This window comes from Schistosoma haematobium, chromosome 6 (genome assembly GCF_000699445.3).
Source record: "Schistosoma haematobium chromosome 6, whole genome shotgun sequence".
In the NCBI taxonomy this organism is placed as follows: domain Eukaryota; kingdom Metazoa; phylum Platyhelminthes; class Trematoda; order Strigeidida; family Schistosomatidae; genus Schistosoma; species Schistosoma haematobium.
This window is the reverse complement of record NC_067201.1, coordinates 6,300,263-6,321,088: the sequence shown is the minus strand read 5'-3', so window position 1 is coordinate 6,321,088 and position 20,826 is coordinate 6,300,263. Positions and strand designations below refer to the sequence as shown.

Below are 20,826 nucleotides of genomic sequence, written 5' to 3'. Positions count from 1 at the left end.
TCTTGTGTTACCTGCAGCCGTCCCCTTTTCTATCTCTTTATGTTATGTTGTTCATTACGTTTGTACAGAAATAATGACTTAGAATATTCATAACTTTCTATAAGCTAATTAAACTAGAAATTGTAAAGAGATTTAAGAGAATTAACTACTTTTATGAATCCGGTGTCCATGTTGTTGTGTTAATGAGGTATGGCAACTTGGACCGATGCATATATGTGCCTGGTCCTACGTTGTAGCTGACTGACTATGTTATGATAGAATAAAATTTGAAGTGTTTGTATTAGGTTTGTGCAGTCAATTTAAGATAAGCATTTCTTCTTGTTGACCCATCTTCAGTTCTCTTCAGACGAGAGCCTTGATGGAGAATTCATTGCAAAGAAAGATTTCTTAACTCAAATTGTCTTTTTAATATCTTAACAGGAATATTCAATGAAAATATTATTCTGTTAGTAAATTTTCAAATTATATCGTAAAGATAGTGTTCATTTCACAGAGAGATGAAATTAGCACAAAATATTTTTGATTGAAATCATGAACCGAACAATGTTACACCATCATTGAAAACCTGGGAGCACTGGACGGCCGTTTCGCCCTATCGTGGGACTCCTCAGTAGTGCACGTCCACGATCCCGCCCCTCGGGATTCGAACCCAGGGCCTTTGGTCTCGCGCGCGAACGCTTAACTCCCAGATCACTGAGTCGGTATTCAGCGGTGTTAATGTCGAACCTCAACCAATCCACGAAATTGCGCGACCATCTTTTAATGTACTGAGTTAGATACATGTCCTTACCCGACACGGATTAGCTCCACTGGTCACGACTTCTCACTAGAAGTTCGAGAATTCCCTCATGAAGCTAGTCATTAGTGAGCACATGGTAACTATCAGTATGGTGTTGTGGAGATTACTGAGTTTTTGGTTGGGATTGGATGCACACAATAGGACGAAACGGCCGTCCAGTGCTTCCAAGTTTTCAATGGTGCTCTAACACTAATCGGTTCATGATCTCAATCAAGACAGACTCTGCGTTCAAAGTCATCTACAAGGTAAGTAGAAGTCTTCCAAAGACAATTAGACTATATCTTCTTTGCATTATTAACTTCCCTGTTTAAAAATAAAATAAAAATTTAAATACCTTTATTTATTCTACCTCACTGTCACTATGTCTAACCGAAGTTTATTATCATTATTATTGTAATTAATATCCTCCTGTAAAAATAAGTATACATATTTGCAATTGTACAGCTTTGGAAATGAATTCGCTGAAAACAGAACTTTTCGATTTATTTAGTTTCACGATTATCTGATTCTTACATGTGCATTATACGACAAGAGAACTGTCTACTACAGAACTTTCATTTAATGATATAATAATAGAGATCCAGACAGACAACACTTGAACTTAATTACACTATGTGACCAAAACTCTACAATGTAATAAATATCAAAATTCTCTTTATATAATAAATATGTGTAATATGAAAGATGAAGAAATACATGAAAAATATCTGTCTGTACAAAAAACAGTAGTCATTATACGTATTTACATACAAAATAAGGTTTATAGAGTTTACTTTTCCTCTTTACATGTTTCATTTAATTTGACATTATCAGTGTTACTTTGCATATCATCCTGTTCAGATTGATTATTATGTATATCAGGTGTTGATTTACAATTATCATTATCAACATCATCATTACCAACTTCGGTTTCTGTTTCGCTACCTAACTTTGATAGCATTGCAGTCATCAGTTCAGCGACTATACCAGGTTGACGTGATTCTAGTTCATTCTGTGTAGAGAGAAAAGTATAAACGTAAATATTTTAACCAATCATTTATGAGATCAGGAATAATGATAAATACTATTCAGTCAGTCATTATAACTCCTAGCACGAATGTATATTAATTTGTGTATTCACAGTGTAAGAGGAAACTGAGATTATAAACGAAGAAGGTGAAATAATAATGTTGTCTGCAGTATAAAACTAAACATACAAGAAAGAGTCTGATGTTAGGTATTTGGATGTAGTCGGCAAAAAGTTCTGCATTTAGGTTCCTTACTAGGTAGCCCTCGTCAATAAGACATAGCTGTAGTTTTGAGGGAACTGATACTCTCCGGTGGGTTGGAATCCAGATCATACAGTTTCAGATCAGCGAGCTATTCGAGTCGCAACTAATTTGCAGGATTGAGATACACAGATTAGTAGTATTTTTCTAGTCATTATTGCTGACCGAATCGATCAAGCTGTGAAACTGAACGATCCGAATTCGAATGTACCAGAGAGCATCAGTCCCCTTTAGATTACAAGTACGCTTTGGTGAAGAGTGCCAATATGCACGAAACATAAGTTCCTGCTGACTGTCTCCAACTACCTAACATCAAAATATAATATATGCAATATCGAATCACTAAGACTATTGACCACACTGAAGCTTAGTCGATACAATTTAGTTGGCACTAAAACAACTAGACAGACATAACATTTGCCACTATTCAATGACCAGTCAGAATATATAGTTTACAACGAACAAATAAGAATTATAGAATAGGAAGAATAAAAGACGTCGCCAACTATTGTTGTTAATTATCTTGTGAGGTACAAAATAGGAATCTATACATACGAATAAGATCAAAAGTCAATGTCTTCATGGATTGATGCCTTTTTTGTCTGGATAGTCCTAGACTTTTCACCAACCTACTTCACAGTTTATTCACCACTGAACAACATATGACAGTTGTTAATGTATTATATATATAGTAAGTAAGTAAGGACGGATATAATTAACTGTATGAGCTTAACTCTAACATACATGAATATTTATACGGAAATGTTAAACCAATCAAGGCAATTTGACTCGATGCCCCCAAATTCCCTGGTATGGCCGAGATTGGGGTGGGCCCGCCCTCCCTCTCGAAATGCTCTCATATGGTCATGAGTACACAGCCTCTGCCAGGGAAGTCCTACTCACCGCCTTCCCGTCAAGGGGGTGTTGTTTACGAAATTGAGAGGACGAAAAACGAGTGTCCAGCACTTTAGCCGGATTCCAAACCAATGGTGAAGATGGGCTCCAGTATCCTAAAGGAACAAATGGCGTATGAACCGATTGTTGGTCACCGGCTACCATGGGACTGCATCTCCTCACGATGTTCCATTGCCTTGTGGGTCAGACCTTCAGGTCCAAGGCTCAGGGTGTGGCCCCCTAAGAAAACGACCTGCTTCGGTCTGGGCAACCGGGCAGTATCACAGCCCTCACACAAATCGAATGATTTATGTGGCGCATATGTATTTGGTACCTCCTTGTACCAATGTTTATGTGTTTAAATAAATAATAAATAATTTGATAACAAAAATAAAATAAAAAGTCGTTTGTTAAGTGATAACTGGCCACAGAAGGGATAGGGGGGCTGCGAATTTCTGCTGTACACATAAATTGGGATTAAATGTACGAATTCCTATGGCTTCAGCTATATGTAAGAGATGGGAACGAACTCCATTGGGAAATGATGGAGGTATACAATAGATCATTCGAAATGCTTCAGATTTATCTACAGTATGACCGTTATCAATAAGATGTGCCAAGATAGAGCTGCGTATTGTTTTCATCTGGCCCTTTATAAACCAAGTTGGTAGATGTTCCACTCATTGGTTGGTTAAGTTGCTTCGTAGTATTTAATATTTAAATCATTTCAGAGGAACTATCTTAACAGTAAACAGAATAAAAACAAAATAGGAAATTTTCATCGTAAATATGTTTTTTGATTTGAAGAAATCGATCATTACAATTTTTTTACACACTACTATTCAACATATTACTTACCTGTAAAGTTTCAACAACTGATTCAGTTTGATTTATTTGTTGTTGCAAGATTAACAAACTACTTTGAAGACCTTCTAAATCTGTATAGGCTTCTTCTAGTACACCTTCAATGTCTAATAGAAAGAATATGTAGAAGTTTTGAAATAATATTTTAGTTAATATGATTAAAAAAATGAACTTGCAGTATACGAATATGATACAGTGTTCATTGAAAATCACAACGGTTAGAACTGAAGATTATTTTGATAAGGATTATACAACGACTTACACTGAATGGTATTTTCTTTTTGTTAACCTAATAAATTGTAATTTGAACTTCTAGTTTGAAATGTGTTACTAGTCAACAATATTTTAGAGTTGAATAAAACTACTATTTGTGGAAATGATTCCAATCCATTTTCCAGGTATAATTACATTCAATAACTTTAAGCCTTATGAATCTATTTCTAAAATACACAAGATCTCAGAATAGGGCAACTTCCTAAAATAGGAATGACTCTATAATGGACTAATGAATATTGCTTTTAATTAGTTTATTTCCATATCTAGGTAATTGAGTTATTCAGTAGAATACTCATACCTGATAAGTATAGATCTTATCACAGTTAATAAAATACGATGGTGCATATTATCAAGAATAATTATGTACATACTAAATGGAAAGGAGTTAGAATGTTAAGGGTGAAGTCTATTATCGACGTTTAATTAGAAGGGTGACACCAGAGAATTCAAAAGTACTTTTATATTTTATTTCGACTCACATTTGGTGGCCAACCATTGAAAATAGTTTGATGAAAGTAAAGGAAACGGAATAAATCTATATGTGCCGAGTGTTACAGCAATTTATGCCAATCTAGACGTTTTATGTCATTGTGACATTAATTCGGACAAAAACGGTCTGAAATGTTGATTTAGGGGAATATAAATAACGGCCAGTTAGAACGTAGTAACCAAATGCTTGAAATTTAAAGAAAATGTGGTCAACAAATTAAAAGCTAGACCATAATGGAAAACCTAGAAACACTAGACGGCCGTTTCGTCCTATTGTGGGACTCCTCAACAATGCACAACCACGATCCCACACCGCGAGATTCGAATCCAGAACCTATCGATCTCGCGCGCGATCGTTTAAGCTCTAGACCATTGGGCCGGTATCCAACGGTGTTAATGCCTAACTTCATAAAATTGCACCACCGTCCACCACTGTCTTCAGTGAGTTACTATCTATGAGGAGTCCCAAACTAGGACGAAACGGCTGTCCAATGCTCCCAGGTTTTCCATAGTAGTCTAGCTTAAATTGACTCATGAATCCAACTATTAAATTACCATAATATCTACAAACTCCCCCCTCTTCAAATTAGAAGAAATTAAGCAGAGTAAAAAACTGTGGAAGTTTGTTCTATTCGTCAATTGTTTTAACTCATTTTAATGATAATTTCATAGTAAATGTTATGGATGCTGAGGAATAATGTGCCAATCATTATCATGTTAAGTCTAATGATGTCCTTGGACTCTAAATGGGCATTCCCTATTGGCCGTCATTTATTTCACTCGTTAAATATTGTACAGATGTTGTTTTCTATTTTTATGGTACGCTGTGATCTGTTTGGTTAGTATATAAATAGAGTATGTTTGAAATATAATGATTCATAACTCAGAGGCTGTGACTTGCGTTCTAGACTCAACTGGCTGGGCTAGACAGGGAAGCGGGGCCAATCGGGACTCTAGGTCGTCCTTAGGTGTTTTACGCGTCAGATTCGATCGATAAATACGCTGCTTATCATAACCTGCAGTCACCCGTTACAACAGTAAAAACCATCAATTACTGAAGTAGAATTTTCTTAATAATTTTAAAAAAAAAGTTTGGTAACTTTATATAAAAGTGTAATACCTTCATTGGTTTTGATAAATTCTTTCATACATGTTGTTTGTAATTCAGCTTCTGATTCTAATCTAGCTACACGATCAGTTTGATTGACTCGACCTAGTTCTTCATTAGCGTTTAACAATTGTCGAATACGTGACATTAATGATTTCCCTATTGTACTAAAAATAACAAATAAATATATATATATATGGTAAACGAGAGCTTAGGTGGGGAAGACTAATTTATTGTTTAGTGCTCAATTACACTGTCTTGGTAAATTATGGAAATCATACATTAAATACATCATTTACACATCTCTCATCAGTTGTCCTTTAGTTAGTTAAATCATACTGATATGTAAATGGGACGTTACTGAACCAATCCTAATATTTGAAAGATTGATTCGGTAACCAATAAGCAGTAGTTCTCCAAATGTGTTTTATGAACGAACTATGTTTAGCGGGGTTCACAAATCATATATGAATATAGGATGTTTAGATTTATGACTAAATTTTTATAAAGTAAATAAAATGGTGAATCAACTTCGTATTGAATTCTCAACAAAGTTACAGGTTGACTATGCTAAGAAATTAAGATAACCAACGAGAAAAAATGAAGGTTATAAATCAAAAATACAATACATATATTAAACATCGATTTATGTCTACTATTATAACAGGATGCATGACAATAAGTTATTGTTTTAACTAACATACATCATTTGTAATTTTACATTTTAGGGAATTAAATCTCATACCCGTTGCATCAGTGAGTGGCTATCCGGACTCAGTAGCTAAAAGGATAACACGATAACGTTTGGAGCAAACGGTACTGGGTTGGAGTTTCAGAGTGGACGTTAACTCTTGGATGCGAGTACATCCAGCTGACAAACACTAAATAAACCAAAATGAGCTTTCTAGATAACACTTCTAGCCACATTTTATCAATTCTATGTTGACAACATTATTGTTTTTCAATGGAAGCATAAAACATGTAACTGGAACAGTCCTACAGTAAATAAAGATCTTAAGAACTGGTATATTCGGTGCATGAACTGGAGAAAGTGTCCCTCCAATCCAATTATTTATTTTATTTATTTGAACACAAAAAAAATTGGTACAAAAGGACACCAAATATATATGCGCCATACAATAACGATGAGAGTGGGAAGAAAAAATTATGTGAGGTGCGTATAAGAGAGATGAAAGGGAGAAAAGAGAATAACGATCACAGATTAGTGCATGGTGGTGTAATAATAATAATGGGGGAAACAGAAACGTGCAATAAGAAGAGATCTTTCAGTTAAGGAAGATACAACCACTTGTTATGAAGAAAGCTGCTATAACGTGAGTGACTGCAGGTTGGAGAGTTATCGATCGATCCCAAGACGCGTAAGACACGTAAGAACGACCTAGGTCTCTGATTGGTCCGCTTCCCTGTCTAGCCCAGCCAGTTGAGTCCAGAACGCAAGTCTCAGCCTCTGAGATATGAATCACCATATTTCAGACATACTCTGTTTATATACCAATCAAACAGATCACATTGTACCATAAAATAGAAAACAACATTTGTACAATATTTGACAAGTAAAATAAATATTGACCAATAGGAAATGTCCATTTAAAGTTCAGGGACACCACTAGACTTAACATGATAATTATTGGGATATTTTTCTGAATATCCCAACACCTCCCTTTTTTGAAGATCCGGAGTTGATATCCGGATTTTGTTAATTTTCCGCGTCCATCCTCCCCCGCGAAATAATGTTGGGTCCTCATAAACCCAAATTACAATTAATTTGACTGCATTTAAAACATATTGAGCAGGGAATCCAGTAAGACTGACCAGATAGTGAGGATAGACGCCATTCAATTCGAAGTCATCAGAGTTTGGATCTTCTGGAACATTGTCATCGAATTTCTTCAAAATCTCACTAGTAGATAGTTGATCACTAGGACAATCAGCGTGCGACAAAACTGCACCAGGTTCTTGACTATTATTTGATGCATGTGACATATTTTCTGGCAAAACGAGGGGATCTTCGTGTGAGCTGTATACCTCACTGTCTGTACATGTTTCGGGGACAGTGGGATTTGAACCCACGATAGGGCATGTTACTGAATTGGACATTTCTGGACCACTGGGCGGATCATGAATGGCTCCTGTGTCGTTTGAAATACGATTTGTCGAGGATTCATGGAGGCTGCAATCATTTTCCAGATCACTGTGCAACTGAGAAATCAACCCATCTACTTCCGTCGTATCTCCAAAGCATGGGTGATTCAGCAGTTGCGTGCGGAATTTGATTAAGAACTCCAAATGTCGTTCAAGTAGCAGCTGTAACCGATCGGATGAGAGAGTCATTTTTTTATCAGCACCAGCAATGAAAATTAGCTGTATGAATAATGAACAATGTCGTTCAAGGACACTGATGACAATCTGGATACTGATTGGTCGAAATAATTAGACTGAATTTGGGATAAGCATTTCAGTTAGCAAAGATACAACCGGAAAGAATTTTTCTAGTTAAAGAAGTTACGTCCACTTTTTTAATGACGAAAGTAAAAAAAAGTTACGGTAGGATCGCCACTGGCTTCTATTCTGAGCCACATCTGATAACATCACTAGCCACTGTGTTGCACCATCTCTCGGACCCCAGCCAGGGAATCGAGAAGGACCAACAAAACCCAGCCCTTTTCAGATTTCTTTCATACCACGACACCATATCATACACTGACCACCTCTCCGCTTCTTCCAATCAGTCCCAGTGTCGGCAAATAATGCACGACAAGGAATCCTCTGGGACGACATTCGTGGAACATGTCCAGGCCACCGAAGTCGATGTTTCAAGATAGTGACACTGACTGAATTATCGTCTCTGTGCCTGGACACACGATGCCGAACTTGTGCATTACTAATATGGTGTTGCCACTGGATATCAGCAATCCTTCGGAGACAACGATGACCAGACACAGAGAGTCGTCTAACATCCTCAACTCGGAGAGACCAGGTTTCACAAACATGGAGCAAAACTGCTCTCACCGATGCGCTATAGATCCGACCTTTTACAGACAGACTGACATAATGAAGGCTCCAAAGATGGCCCAGATTGGCATAAGCCGCTCTGGCTTTCACTATACGTGAATCGATCTCATCGCTCACGCCACCACCAGCATTTATGCAGCTACCCAGATACACGAACTTCTTGACTACTTCTATTTGCTCACTACCCAGATTAAATGCAGGACCAAGAGCCTGTCAGTCTTATAAAAGTACTTTGCACTTTGAAGGTACAAAGCACATATCGTACCTACGGTATGGTACAATTAATTCCAATCCAATTGTTCATAAATTATTCATTAAAAACACACTGATATCCGAAAAAAATAACAATAACTTATGAAAATACATAAATGATACAATTCAAAAGTAAGTTTTAGTTATATAAACTGATACAAACAGGTCAAAATATCAGAACTATAAAACAAAAACTGTTACTTGCCAGAGAATATTCTACCATTTTAGATACACTTAAACAAAATATTCATTAATTCAAAACGTTTAAAACAATTAACTCATTTGATAAACCTAGAAAATACAATGAGACGATTGAGTTTATCAAAACTATTTGAAATATATTAACACAATATATTTTGAACAATCTAATCACTCATGTATCTATTAAAGCCTTTATATATGAAAAAATAAAAGACAACTAGATAAATTGTAAGATAAACGAAAAGTAGAATATGGATAACCAATCGATATCACCAGGGTAAGTGCAGTATAAGTATAAATTATTTTCGAACACAAAACTGGTTTGAATCTTTATATGAATAGGGATTCATCAAGTCTAAGTATTGGCTTTAGATAGCATTTATACAAAACTACAAAGGTTAAGGTAAGATCAGACTTATAACCTATTTGAACTGTTTGTTTAATAACGGAAGATTATTTATTATTTATTTTAACACATAGATATTGGTACAAGAAGGCACCAAATACATATGCGCCACACAAATCTCATTCGATATGTGTGAGGGTTGTGATACTGCCCGGATTCCCAAACCGAAGCAGGTCGTTTCCTTAGGGGCCAATCCCCGAGCCTTCGACCTGAAGGTTTGATCTACAAGGCAGTGGGGCATCGTAAGGAGATGCAGTCCCATGGAAGCCGGTGACCAACAATTGGTTCGTACGCCATTTGTTCCCGCAGAATAACGGAAGAAGACAGATATCTATCATCTGGCGTTATTGGGTCGATAGACTTGATTTTTTTTCGTAGCCAATTTTATACACATTCAGCTTTTTTGTTGCATTATCTAAATCTCTTAATTTGACTTAAAAGGAATTTATCAATCATCTGTAAATTGTTAGACCAGAAAGTCTCTTACAACTTTCATACAGCTCATTCTTATCTATTAACTTGTTATTTCTTTAAATATTTAGTGATTGAAAAACACCTTAGTCTTGTATTATGAGTAGCAGTAGTAATAAGAGTAGTATTGTTTTAAAAAAAATAATGATATGAATGAGTATTTACCTTTCTGGTGAAAATCTCCATGCTAACATATCATCATTACTTTGTCGATATTTATTTTGTGCTTCTTTTGTTATTTCATGTAATTTTTTATAAACAAGATTCATTGAAGGTTCAAAGAAATGTTTCAATGTAATTAATGAACTGGCATCAATACCAATAGAATTTGATGAATAACCAGATGTTGTTGATGCATGTACTTTACTAAATTTCGCTCTTTTAACAGGCTTTATATTTTAAAATGTAAATAGTATTAAACAGTTATGTTATTATTTGCATTTTTATTGAATAATAAAATCAAAAAAACATACACTAGATGATGTAAAAACTTTATAAACCTGTTTATGATTCTCTAAACTTTATTTTCTTTATACTTGTATTTGTTTTGTGTTAATCGTACTACTTACCAATTATAAGTAGTTTGAGTTTCAGTAAGTCATTTTTACGAACAACATAGTGTAGCAAATGACATGACTGTTTTAACGATACGCTCAACATATCTGTTTATGAGCGCATTTCAACGTTTTGGTCTAATAATATGATGGCAATCCTTATTCACTGTTTTTTTTAACATTTTTCGTGAGTGACACTGTTCGGAATGATGTTTGTCAGGAACAATTAACTGACTTTAAAAAAGTGGATGAGACTTTAACCTGAAACAACCATGAGATTTTTACTTATAATATAAGCTATAATCTAAAGGCTAAGAGTGTCCAAATTGTAGTCATTGGGTATCGAATGTATGTAGTTGATCCGATTCACTAGGTTTGAGTAGCCACGTTAAATCACTAGTTAAATATAGCTTAAAGTCTAAGTCGAAAGAAGATAAATGAACAAGAGGACAGTAATATATCCAGCTAAACCGTAATATCAGATGTTTGTAACTCTACAACCAAATTAAAAGTTTACATTTAAAAACAAAACACTGTATATCTAAATAGTAACTCAGTAAGTTAAAATAGACTGGGTGCTCAACGTCTCACCACTTCAATTGCATGAGACCTCATGATATTGTTGACAGTTTATATTGAACCAAGTGAGAATACGATTTAAATCCAAAACCTAATTGTTGAAATTTCAATAGTTATTATTAATCCATATTTTACTCAATGAAAACAAGTGAACTATTCCTTTAGACCTGGATGTGAAAGTATAAAGTGGAAATAAAAATCACATTACAAGATAACTCACCAATATATATTCCATTTGAGCTAAACTGAAGTCTGCATTAATATAACGCGCTAAATAAGAATCCAATTGTTCATGATATTTTTTCTCAGCTGCATAAATTTGATTTTCTACATATTTATTTATATATAAACCAAAAATATAAAAAAATTAATAAACAAACCAAGATCTAACTTTTCTTCATCTAACAATTTGAGTTTTTCTTCAAGACTTCGTATTGTACCATCTTTATTGTTATCTCTAGTGAAGATTTAAGAAGGAAGAAATCATCACAAAGAAACCATACATATTGTCCGGATTATCCATGTCTGAACTATACTTATTGTCTACAGGTGATTTGATCTGTGATGTATGATCTGCCATCATTGTTCAGACCTGGAATAAGAATCCAATATAATGCACAGATAGACAAAGACTTTTGAGTGATTGTTTTCAATATTATTTTACAATAGTACCTGAACGATGAACCAATAAATACTTCATTTAATCATTTCATAAAATATATTTATAGAAGCTACATAACATTAAACACATACGCGTTCAACATTACTTCGGTAGTTTTGTTGGCTTTAAACGATGTGACGGAAAGACAAACCTGACCTAATATCTGAATAATACCGGATAATATTATGAACTTGTTTTTATGATCCCACAGATATCACCTAACGAATATTAACTGAGATTCCTACGTTGCTCTTCTAAACATTTTCAGTGAAAATTTAATCTATGGGAGGTAGTGAAAACGTCTTGACTGAACCATCTGAGAGAAAGAAATATGCATAACATAACTTTCAAATCGACCTTTTCCTCTAATATCTCGAACATATACTTAAAGGGATTATGTTATACAAGCGTGCGACCCTCTCAGTTAGTATCAAAAGTACACAATGAGCAGAAAATAAACAAATCCAAACCCCAGAATGAAAAAGGAAAGAAGTACTAAAATAACTGGATAGTCAGTAATGAAAACAGGAAACATCATGAAAGGGATGAAGTTATCACAAAACTAACCAAACCTTGTCACGAGAGTGAAAACTCACTAAGCAGCAATGAATAGAACATATTTCTACTTTCCATGAGATAACTAATTATTTTTTTCACCTAGTTTACTGATTTATTCTCGCGACTATCTTGAATTTATGGCACCGAAACTATCACTACGAACAAGCTTAGTGAATTTCGAACTTTTGTAGGTTCGTCAAGTACACCACACTTCGATAAATGTACAACTGTTAATGGACACTACAGAGAAATGTATGTCCATTTAACCTGTCCAGAGGTTTTTCACCAGTGGTAATCAGTTTCCTTCATAAGATATAGCCTAAAAATTCAAGCAACACACCCAACATTGTGATCATCTAGTAATTCCTGGCACAGAATAAGCTCTGGTGCTGAAAACGTGTGATAAAAAATAACTCGACGGCCGAAAAACTGCTTTTGTTCTCAGCGTTTTCTAATCTTGAGGGTGACTGGAAAGATCACACTAATAAAAAAAGATAAATATATGAGTTCGAAAAAGAAATGACGTTAGAGAAACCGACAGTGGGGTAATATAGGTGATCTGGTGAAGTCTATAAATAAACTGATGTATTAACAGTGAGAAATATATGACATTTGGCTCGAAAAAATCGAGTGTCAAACGAGATGGTGACAACATTGTTTCATACCCCTCGAAATCAGTGAACTTAAAGCACCGTTTAGAAATAATGAGTTGGAGAGGTAAACAAAACAGGGTCGTAATGCAAAACCGTATATTTCGAAAGTCATCTTTACATATTAGTTATTTACAAAATATGACATTGTACGGTATAAGTAGTCAGATTATAGGGAACAACGCCATTCACAGAATACTGATAAACAGTAGAACAAGTGTCGCACTTTTACAAAAACGAGTAAAGTGTAGGATGACTGAACAGTGAACATTCAAAAATGGAACAACAAAATCAATCATTTTCAACAGTCATTGGAAAAGATAAACTCTCCATCAGACCATCTATTTTCTCTTGAAGTTTACTAAGAATATCTGCATCGATAAACAAATGATAGTCATCTAAATCCGTATGTACGAAATTTTTGCCCAAAACTAAATTTTCTGCTAAATGTAGGAGAAATTGTTTCATAGCAGGGTCACTGAATTATAATCAACAATTAGATGGTAACTATTAATATTCACATTACCACTTGACGAGAATTCCTTTATGAACATTAACCATTGCTGCGGACGTGAGCTCGACAATATGAAGAGTTTTTTATGCTGTAGGAAGAGTTAACGTGTACGAATGTTAGAAGTCAGTCAAAAAATATTATTATAACAATAGTAACCAAATAAAGTAAGGAGCTTAGCTTTCATGCTAAGCTATATAAATAAACAGAAAACGTAAGCACGAGATAACTGTACTCACTTTTAATGAAAATAAAATATACTATAGTGCCCCAAGTTGGGGACTCAGATCAAAAAATTAATACACAAACTTCATTAGTGACAGGAGAATAACAACTCAGATCTTCACTTAAACATGCATAAAAAGTGATAAAATAATAACAATTAATACGAAATGAACGATACTTGAGAAAACATGCTATTAGAAAACACCAAAAACTGAGTTCACTCAAAAGGATCAGAGTTCTTTCAACTTCTCGACATCTTTTGAATATCTTTCAAACTATTGATATCCAATGAAGAGATCTAGATAAATCCTATGCCCAACCACCGACTGCCCCGATGAGCGATGCTTTATGGTGTAGGAGTAGGTTGTAAGAAAGCTAGGGGCGGCCAAACCAAAACATGACACAATTCCATGAAGTCACTGACAAGTGAACTGAGTCATGTTGGTTGGTGTAGACTAAATGGTTGGGATCCGCGAGATGATAGCAACCGATGGTTAGAGATATTGAATGACATGGCTCAAAATCGTTTGCAATGGTGCAGGTGCATCAACTCTTTGTGTTTTCCTAAATTCTAATCTTCTAAATTCTTCATGTCCCTTTCTTTTTTTCTTTCGAAATTTATTTCACGTGATTATACTCTTTGAATAACATCTTCAAACCCTAGTCTTTCGGATTACTGCTTATACTTTTACTACCTCTACCACTATGGGATTTAAATCGACAGTTGTATCTGTGTGCTAATGTGGTATGGCAACTTGAACTGATGTAAGTCAGTACGAAGTTTTAAGTTATCGCCGACTAACTTTAGCTAAATCCGCCTCAGTGAATATTTGCTGTCTATTAAGTGCAAATGAAAAATCATAAATACATGGAATAGAATATGTCAGCAATCTTCGAGTTGTTTGAAATTCGATAGTCCCCATAAAGACACTAATCTTTGACTCTATTATTATATGTAGTGATGGTACTTAAAGGTCGGATAATGCTTAATTGTATTACCAGAACTCCAAGTTAGCAGTGGCGAGTTTACCACGTGGTATGCCACGAGTCCAAGACTTAACTGGCTAACCTTTGGTGTATCATATAATGCAAAAGTGCTTCAGACTACCAACCTGATGTTTTGATTTTATGGCTTCTGAATGCTGCTGAATGATCACACCTAAAGCACCGTCCAATGACGTATTAATTCTAATTCTGTGCATTCAATCAAAAAGTTGGGTGGGCATGTAAGTGAGCTCGGAAATCAATAAGCTACCGGTTGTTAACATTAACTAGCAGATTGAAAACCCTCAAAAAACCACACCGGAAATAGCAGGATCAGAATCAGGTACTATAATCATCCAACTAAACTGACGCCGAATATCAAGGTCCGAAATAAACAGCTGTCCTCCAACAGCCTTGTTTTTTAAAGACTACTTTCTTTTCTTTGTTATATGTCGCCAGGTTGGTGTCAAATTAATAATGCCAATCTACTCATCTGTATACCAGGAAATGGGGACCTGAAGTCATATCGCGGGAGGGGGTCGTTTACGAAATTGAGAGGACGAAAAGCGAATGTCCGGTGCTTTAACCGAGTTGGTGGATACGGAGAGTTCACCTAGGGGAGTTGGAAAACCCTGATTCCAAACCAGTGGCGCACATGGGCTCCAGTATCCTTAGGGAACAAATGGCGTATGAACCAGTTATTGGTCACCAGCTACCATGGGACTGCATCTCCTGACGTTGCTCCATTGCCTTCTGGATCGGACCTTTGTGGTAAAGGCTCTGTGTGGCCCCCTAAGAAAACCACCTGCTTCGGTTTAGCACCCGGGCAGTACCCCAGCCCTCGCACAAATCGAATAATTTATGTGGCGCATATCTATTTGATGCCTCCTAGCACCAATGTGTTTAAACAAATAAATAAAATGAAAACGAAATAGGTGGCTAGGAAGTTGGTCAGTAACCGCTACTGTCTAGTCATAGAGTTTCCCAAAACGGGAAGTCTTAAACAACTTTTGAGTAGTCACACGATTTATTGCTTTGTTGTCATATTTTCGACTACATAAATAGATGAGTTTTGTGTCAGTCAGTTATACACAGAGTAGAACCCAGTACGTGTGTACATCGGTTCAAGTTGCCAAACCCATTAATACAAAAAGATGAAATTGTCAAGTCAAATCTCAGAGTTTATTATTTATTTATTTATTTTAACACATAGATATTGGTACAAGGAGGCACCAAATACATATGCGCCACACAAATCTCACTTGATTTGTGTGAGGGCTGTGATAATGCATGGAAGCTCAGACCGAAGCAGGTGGTTTTCTTAGGGGGCCACACAGAGCCTTTACCACAAAGGTCCGATCCAGAAGGCAATGGAGCAACGTCAGGAGATGCAGTCCCATGGTAGCTGGTGACCAATAACTGGTTCATACGCCATTTGTTCCCTAAGGATACTGGAGCCCATGTGCGCCACTGGTTTGGAATCAGGGTTTTCCAACTCCCCTAGGTGAACTCTCCGTATCCACCAACTCGGTTAAAGCACCGGACATTCGCTTTTCGTCCTCTCAATTTCGTAAACAACACCACCGCCAGGAGAAGGCAGTGAGTAGGAATTCCCTGGCAGAGGCTATATACGCGTGGCCATGTGAGAGTATTTCGAGAGGGAGAGCGGACTCTCCCCACTCTCGGCCGTACCAGGGCACTTGGGGGCATCTCAGAGTAGCAGAGATAATAACAGTATCAGTAGTAATAGAAAGGATTAGGTACTGAAGATACAGTCTGAGAAAATACAAGTTAGTAGGATAAAAACAAAACAATTTCGGGTAATTCAGAAGCCCAGGATCTGGAGAAAGACAGAATGAATTAACCTGGCCCACTGCAAAAATTCTTAGGCTGTGTCGTTTAAAGCTCGCAACCAGTGGTTCTGGTAGTCGAGCAGACCGAAACCAGGTAGTCTACACCTATTAACATGGCTCAGTACAATTGTTAATATCTTCATAGCCTGGTGCTAATCTTTGGTAGCCCCTAGCTTTCTTCCAGCCTGCCACCTGGCATTTTAGGACATTTGCGACCTAAAAACACTTCCCCGACAATTATTTGTGGGTGTACTATGAAGGGACATCTTTAATGCTTTTAACTTTGCTATAGTATTAGCTAATGTTGATGAATATTGCGAACGTAGCACCGCCACATGCCGAAGTGGAAATGATTGAAATCGGCACGAGATTAGGAGCCACTAATAAATTTTATAAGTGGAGCATGATTTGGTATTACTATCACAATTCAATCCGCCACACAGACCATATTTTCCAGAGGTAACACAAAATTTGTCGTGCTAATACCAGGCTCTAAACCCAAATATTCAATAAAATGCACCGGTGACCCTATAAGGGCTAATCATTTGCTCTATCTGAGCATTTTAAACATTTTATTAAGTTACTCCAAGGTGAAAATCTTGTAATATTGACAAACTATAGACCTCTAAAGGCCTACGTGTCAGCTGTCGTATGCCTTTAAAGCTGACAATGACTAATACTTCCCAAGAAATTCGACAGCTGGACTGTTATAGTTTTCGTTTAATATACATTATATCAAAGGTGAAGAAAATACCTGAGTTGATAAAGTTCACATACGTGGTACATGACAGATCTGTCATGTACATCTATCATGACATCGATGTCATTCAGTTAGCTAGAAAAGAATCTACAAGCATCCAGATGTATTATTGAATTTAAGTGTCCCAAACTAGATTTTTGCCTTATCTGTATACAACGATTTGAAAACCTACCCAACCTAAAGTGAAGAAATTTAAAAAGTCACAAAAGCTACCTTGTAGCGGATCACTTAATTACCCGCTACGTATCCACTATCCAGGATATCAAACATCTTTGTAATGATCATGTATAAACCACCCGATTTCCTTTCACAGTTTTGTCTCAGGTGAAGTTCAATGAGTGGTGTTAAGGAATAGAGTAAAAGATGAACAAATATACGCACGCATACACCGTGTGAAGACGCTCAAGGCTAGAAGTGAAAACCAAGAAGGACAAATATATAAAGGCGTAAAATACAACTGAAAAGATTGAAATAATTTATCTGTTTAGAAGCCAGGACAAATTCACGTGGGCAATATACAGGTGCACTGCGAACCTCTTCTTCATGAAGGCTTTGTCGTTGAGTGGTGATAATCTCATCGAGTAAACTAACCTCTTGAATTAAAAGTCGGACCTTAAAATCAAAGACATCCATTCAGTGGATTTACTACATACAACCGATTCTACAAAAGCTATTTTGACAGAATTCTTAGGATGTACTAAAATCTTCTGTCATGAACCTGAAGTTATTACATGACTTGATAAGATATTTGTAACGTTTTATTGAGCTAGGGTCTGTTGGGACACCCTGGTTATATAAATTCGGCAGAAATAAAGTTCGTCACATAGATTGGCCTGAGTAGCATAAAACCTGGTAGAAAATTTCAGTTAATTATATGAAAGATAGTTGGAAACTACAGAAAATTCGGCTAAATCGGACAAGAATGAAATCTTGAAATTATTTGTTTGAGAGTGCAAAATAGCTCAAAGTTATCGCACACATATGTATACGATAATATATTTTTGATAAATATTTCGGTGAATAAATATGATGGGACGAAGACAGTTCCAGTTGTCAGGCGACATTAGTAAATTTATTGGAATGACGTGTGATTGGCCCCACTAATTATCAATCAAACATTACCTTGCACTAAATTAGGATCTCTAATGAGACAAAATAATCGTCTGACTCTAAATTTATGCGTATCAACGACAACTCAGACACTTCATTACTGGTGCTGTGCTCGTACGAATGTACACATTTGTACATATATATGCATATAGTTAACCCTATCATAAACTGTGGTATTTGTACGAACTGATGATTCCTTTGTACTTGATTACCCACTTATTACGGACTCCAAATAAAATAACTTCGTTTGTGTCCATCTAGTTCTTTCTAGCTTATAAGCCAGACATAAATTGAACCGGTTCGGGAATTCGCAGTTACCACATTAATTCGAATACTTGTAGCCATTTTGGAGTCGCAATGGAGCCTACTATTGAACGTTTCTATGTACATTCAATTCCTGAAACTTTCAAGGATTACATGGAAAGGTTTGACGTCCCGAGTATTACCGGGGAAATGTCAACAATGTCAAGATCATTGCTCATTTTTCTACATTACTTGAAGAAGTCTACAACTTTCTAAAATCTTTGACGTTCCCATATATACCTATTTCACTTCACTATGCAACTCTCAAAGAACTACTGCAGTGACCTACTTTTATCAACTGAACGCGATTGGTTTAATGGAAACAATTATTATCATAAGTGATTGTACCAGGGATTGGTTTACCGTACTTGTCTGTTCAACTGTACCAAAACACATACATTCTTCCGTTTGTTGTGACCTTGCACGTATTCGGTTACGCTCAGTAACCACACTTGTAACCTGACACGATCTCGGTATTCTTTCGATACCGCGAGATCGTCAACAAATACATCTCAACTAAAGCCATGAACTGCCTTCTGATATTTGGCTTACGGGGGATCACGTCAGTTAACTAACTGGCACGTAGTCTTCCCGTAGTGGTGATTACAGTCAGACGCGACTCGGCGCCACACTACGCTAACTTTAAATCATGTAAACTGAACTAGTTTTTAATGCCGTGAAAGTGCGAAATTTCATAAAATGATTCGTCCGAATAATCGAAAGTTTATAGAATTTATCCTTGAATTGCTGAAGCAGACTGCTAAGTGCAATTTTGGTGACCAATTTCATGTGCAGCTGCGTGATCGATTGATTGTAGGGATCAACAAACCAAACCTGGATGGAGAGCTCATTCAAATTCTGAACTCCTATTTTCAAGATGCTGGAACTGCGTGTATTAACTATAAGGCAGTATATGAATTTGACTTCCATGATATGAAGAATTCTATTACATTACTTAATTATCCCATTCCAATATGTACTCAGGGCCATGCAAATAACAGTTTAATGGGAAATGCAAAACAGGCCATAAAGGTGAGTGCAAGCTTGAAAAATGTTTGTCTTGTGGTAAATTTTAATCACATAATTCATGTGTATTTCGTTATGTTAAATACTTTAAATGTGGTGAAATTGGACACTTCAAGTCAGTTTGTAAAACTACTGTCCATTTCGCTGCAAGTAATACTAAACTTTGTCTTTTAGCATTAAAGTTTTCGTGGTGTTTGGATGAACTAATGATTCCTTTGTATTTAATTGAGATCATGAACCGATTAATGTTAGACCATCACAATTGAAAACCTAGAAGCACTGGACGGCCGTTTCGTCCTATTGTGGGACTCCTCAGCAGTGCGCATCCACGATCCCGCGAGCGGGATTCGAACCCAGGGCCTTCGGTCTCGCGCGCGAACGCTTAACCAACTGGACCACTGAGCCGGCATCCAATGGTGATAGTTTCTAACACCAACCAATCCACGAAATTGCGCGACCAACTTCCATTGTACTGAGGTAGATACCTGTCTCTACCCGACAAGGATTAGCTCCACTGGTCACGGCTTCTCACTAGAACTCCGAAAATTCCCTCACGAAGCTAGTCACTGGTGAACACATGTTAATTACTAGTATAGGGGTTGTGGAGATTATTAAGTTTTTGACTGAGGAGTCCCATAATAGAACGAAGCGGTCGTCCAGTTTTCCAGGTTTTCAATGGTGGTCTAACATTGATCGGTTCATGATCTCAATCAAAAACTTAATAATCTCCACAACCCCTATACTAGTAATTAACATGTGCTCACCAGTGACTAGCTTCGTGAGGGAATTCTCGGAGTTCTAGTGAGAAGCCGTGATCAGTGGAGCTAATCCTTGTCGGGTAGAGACAGGTATCTACCTCAGTACAATGGAAGTTGGTCGCGCAATTTCGTGGATTGGTTGATGTTAGAAACTATCACCATTGGATGCCGGCTCAGTGGTCCAGTTGGTTAAGCGTTCGCGCGCGAGACCGAAGGCCCTGGGTTCGAATCCC

At 36.5% G+C, this 20,826-nt stretch overlaps 1 protein-coding gene across 2 annotated transcripts; it reads right to left on the bottom strand.

Moving 5' to 3' along the window:
• Positions 1–987: 987 nt before the first annotated feature.
• Positions 988–17,725, bottom strand: MS3_00008405 (uncharacterized protein). 2 transcript variants are annotated; one of them, XM_051216751.1, is made up of 9 exons: positions 17,569–17,725; positions 13,590–13,665; positions 11,698–13,541; positions 11,575–11,651; positions 11,415–11,521; positions 10,227–10,450; positions 5,711–5,865; positions 3,820–3,932; positions 988–1,790 (listed from the first exon to the last, which is right to left on the bottom strand). In XM_051216751.1, the coding sequence occupies exons 3-9, from the start codon at positions 11,775–11,777 to the stop codon at positions 1,569–1,571; spliced, it is 978 nt and encodes a 325-aa protein (XP_051065357.1). In that variant the 5' UTR covers positions 11,778–13,541; positions 13,590–13,665; positions 17,569–17,725; the 3' UTR covers positions 988–1,568. The 2 variants fall into 2 exon arrangements, with proteins under 2 accessions (XP_051065357.1, XP_051065358.1); XM_051216752.1 differs by having other exon boundaries at positions 11,575–13,541; positions 17,610–17,725.
• Positions 17,726–20,826: the final 3,101 nt, after the last annotated feature.

Excerpts from the sequence above, each read along its gene's own strand:
- MS3_00008405 (XM_051216751.1), bottom strand. The coding sequence starts at position 11,777 with ATGATGGCAGATCATACATCACAGATCAAATCACCTGTAGACAATAAG. Across the intron at positions 10,451-11,414 it reads CTCAAATGGAATATATATTG|CCTGTTAAAAGAGCGAAATT; the intron begins GTGAGTTATCTT and ends TAAAATATAAAG. Across the intron at positions 5,866-10,226 it reads TGGAGATTTTCACCAGAAAG|TACAATAGGGAAATCATTAA; the intron begins GTAAATACTCAT and ends TGTTATTTTTAG.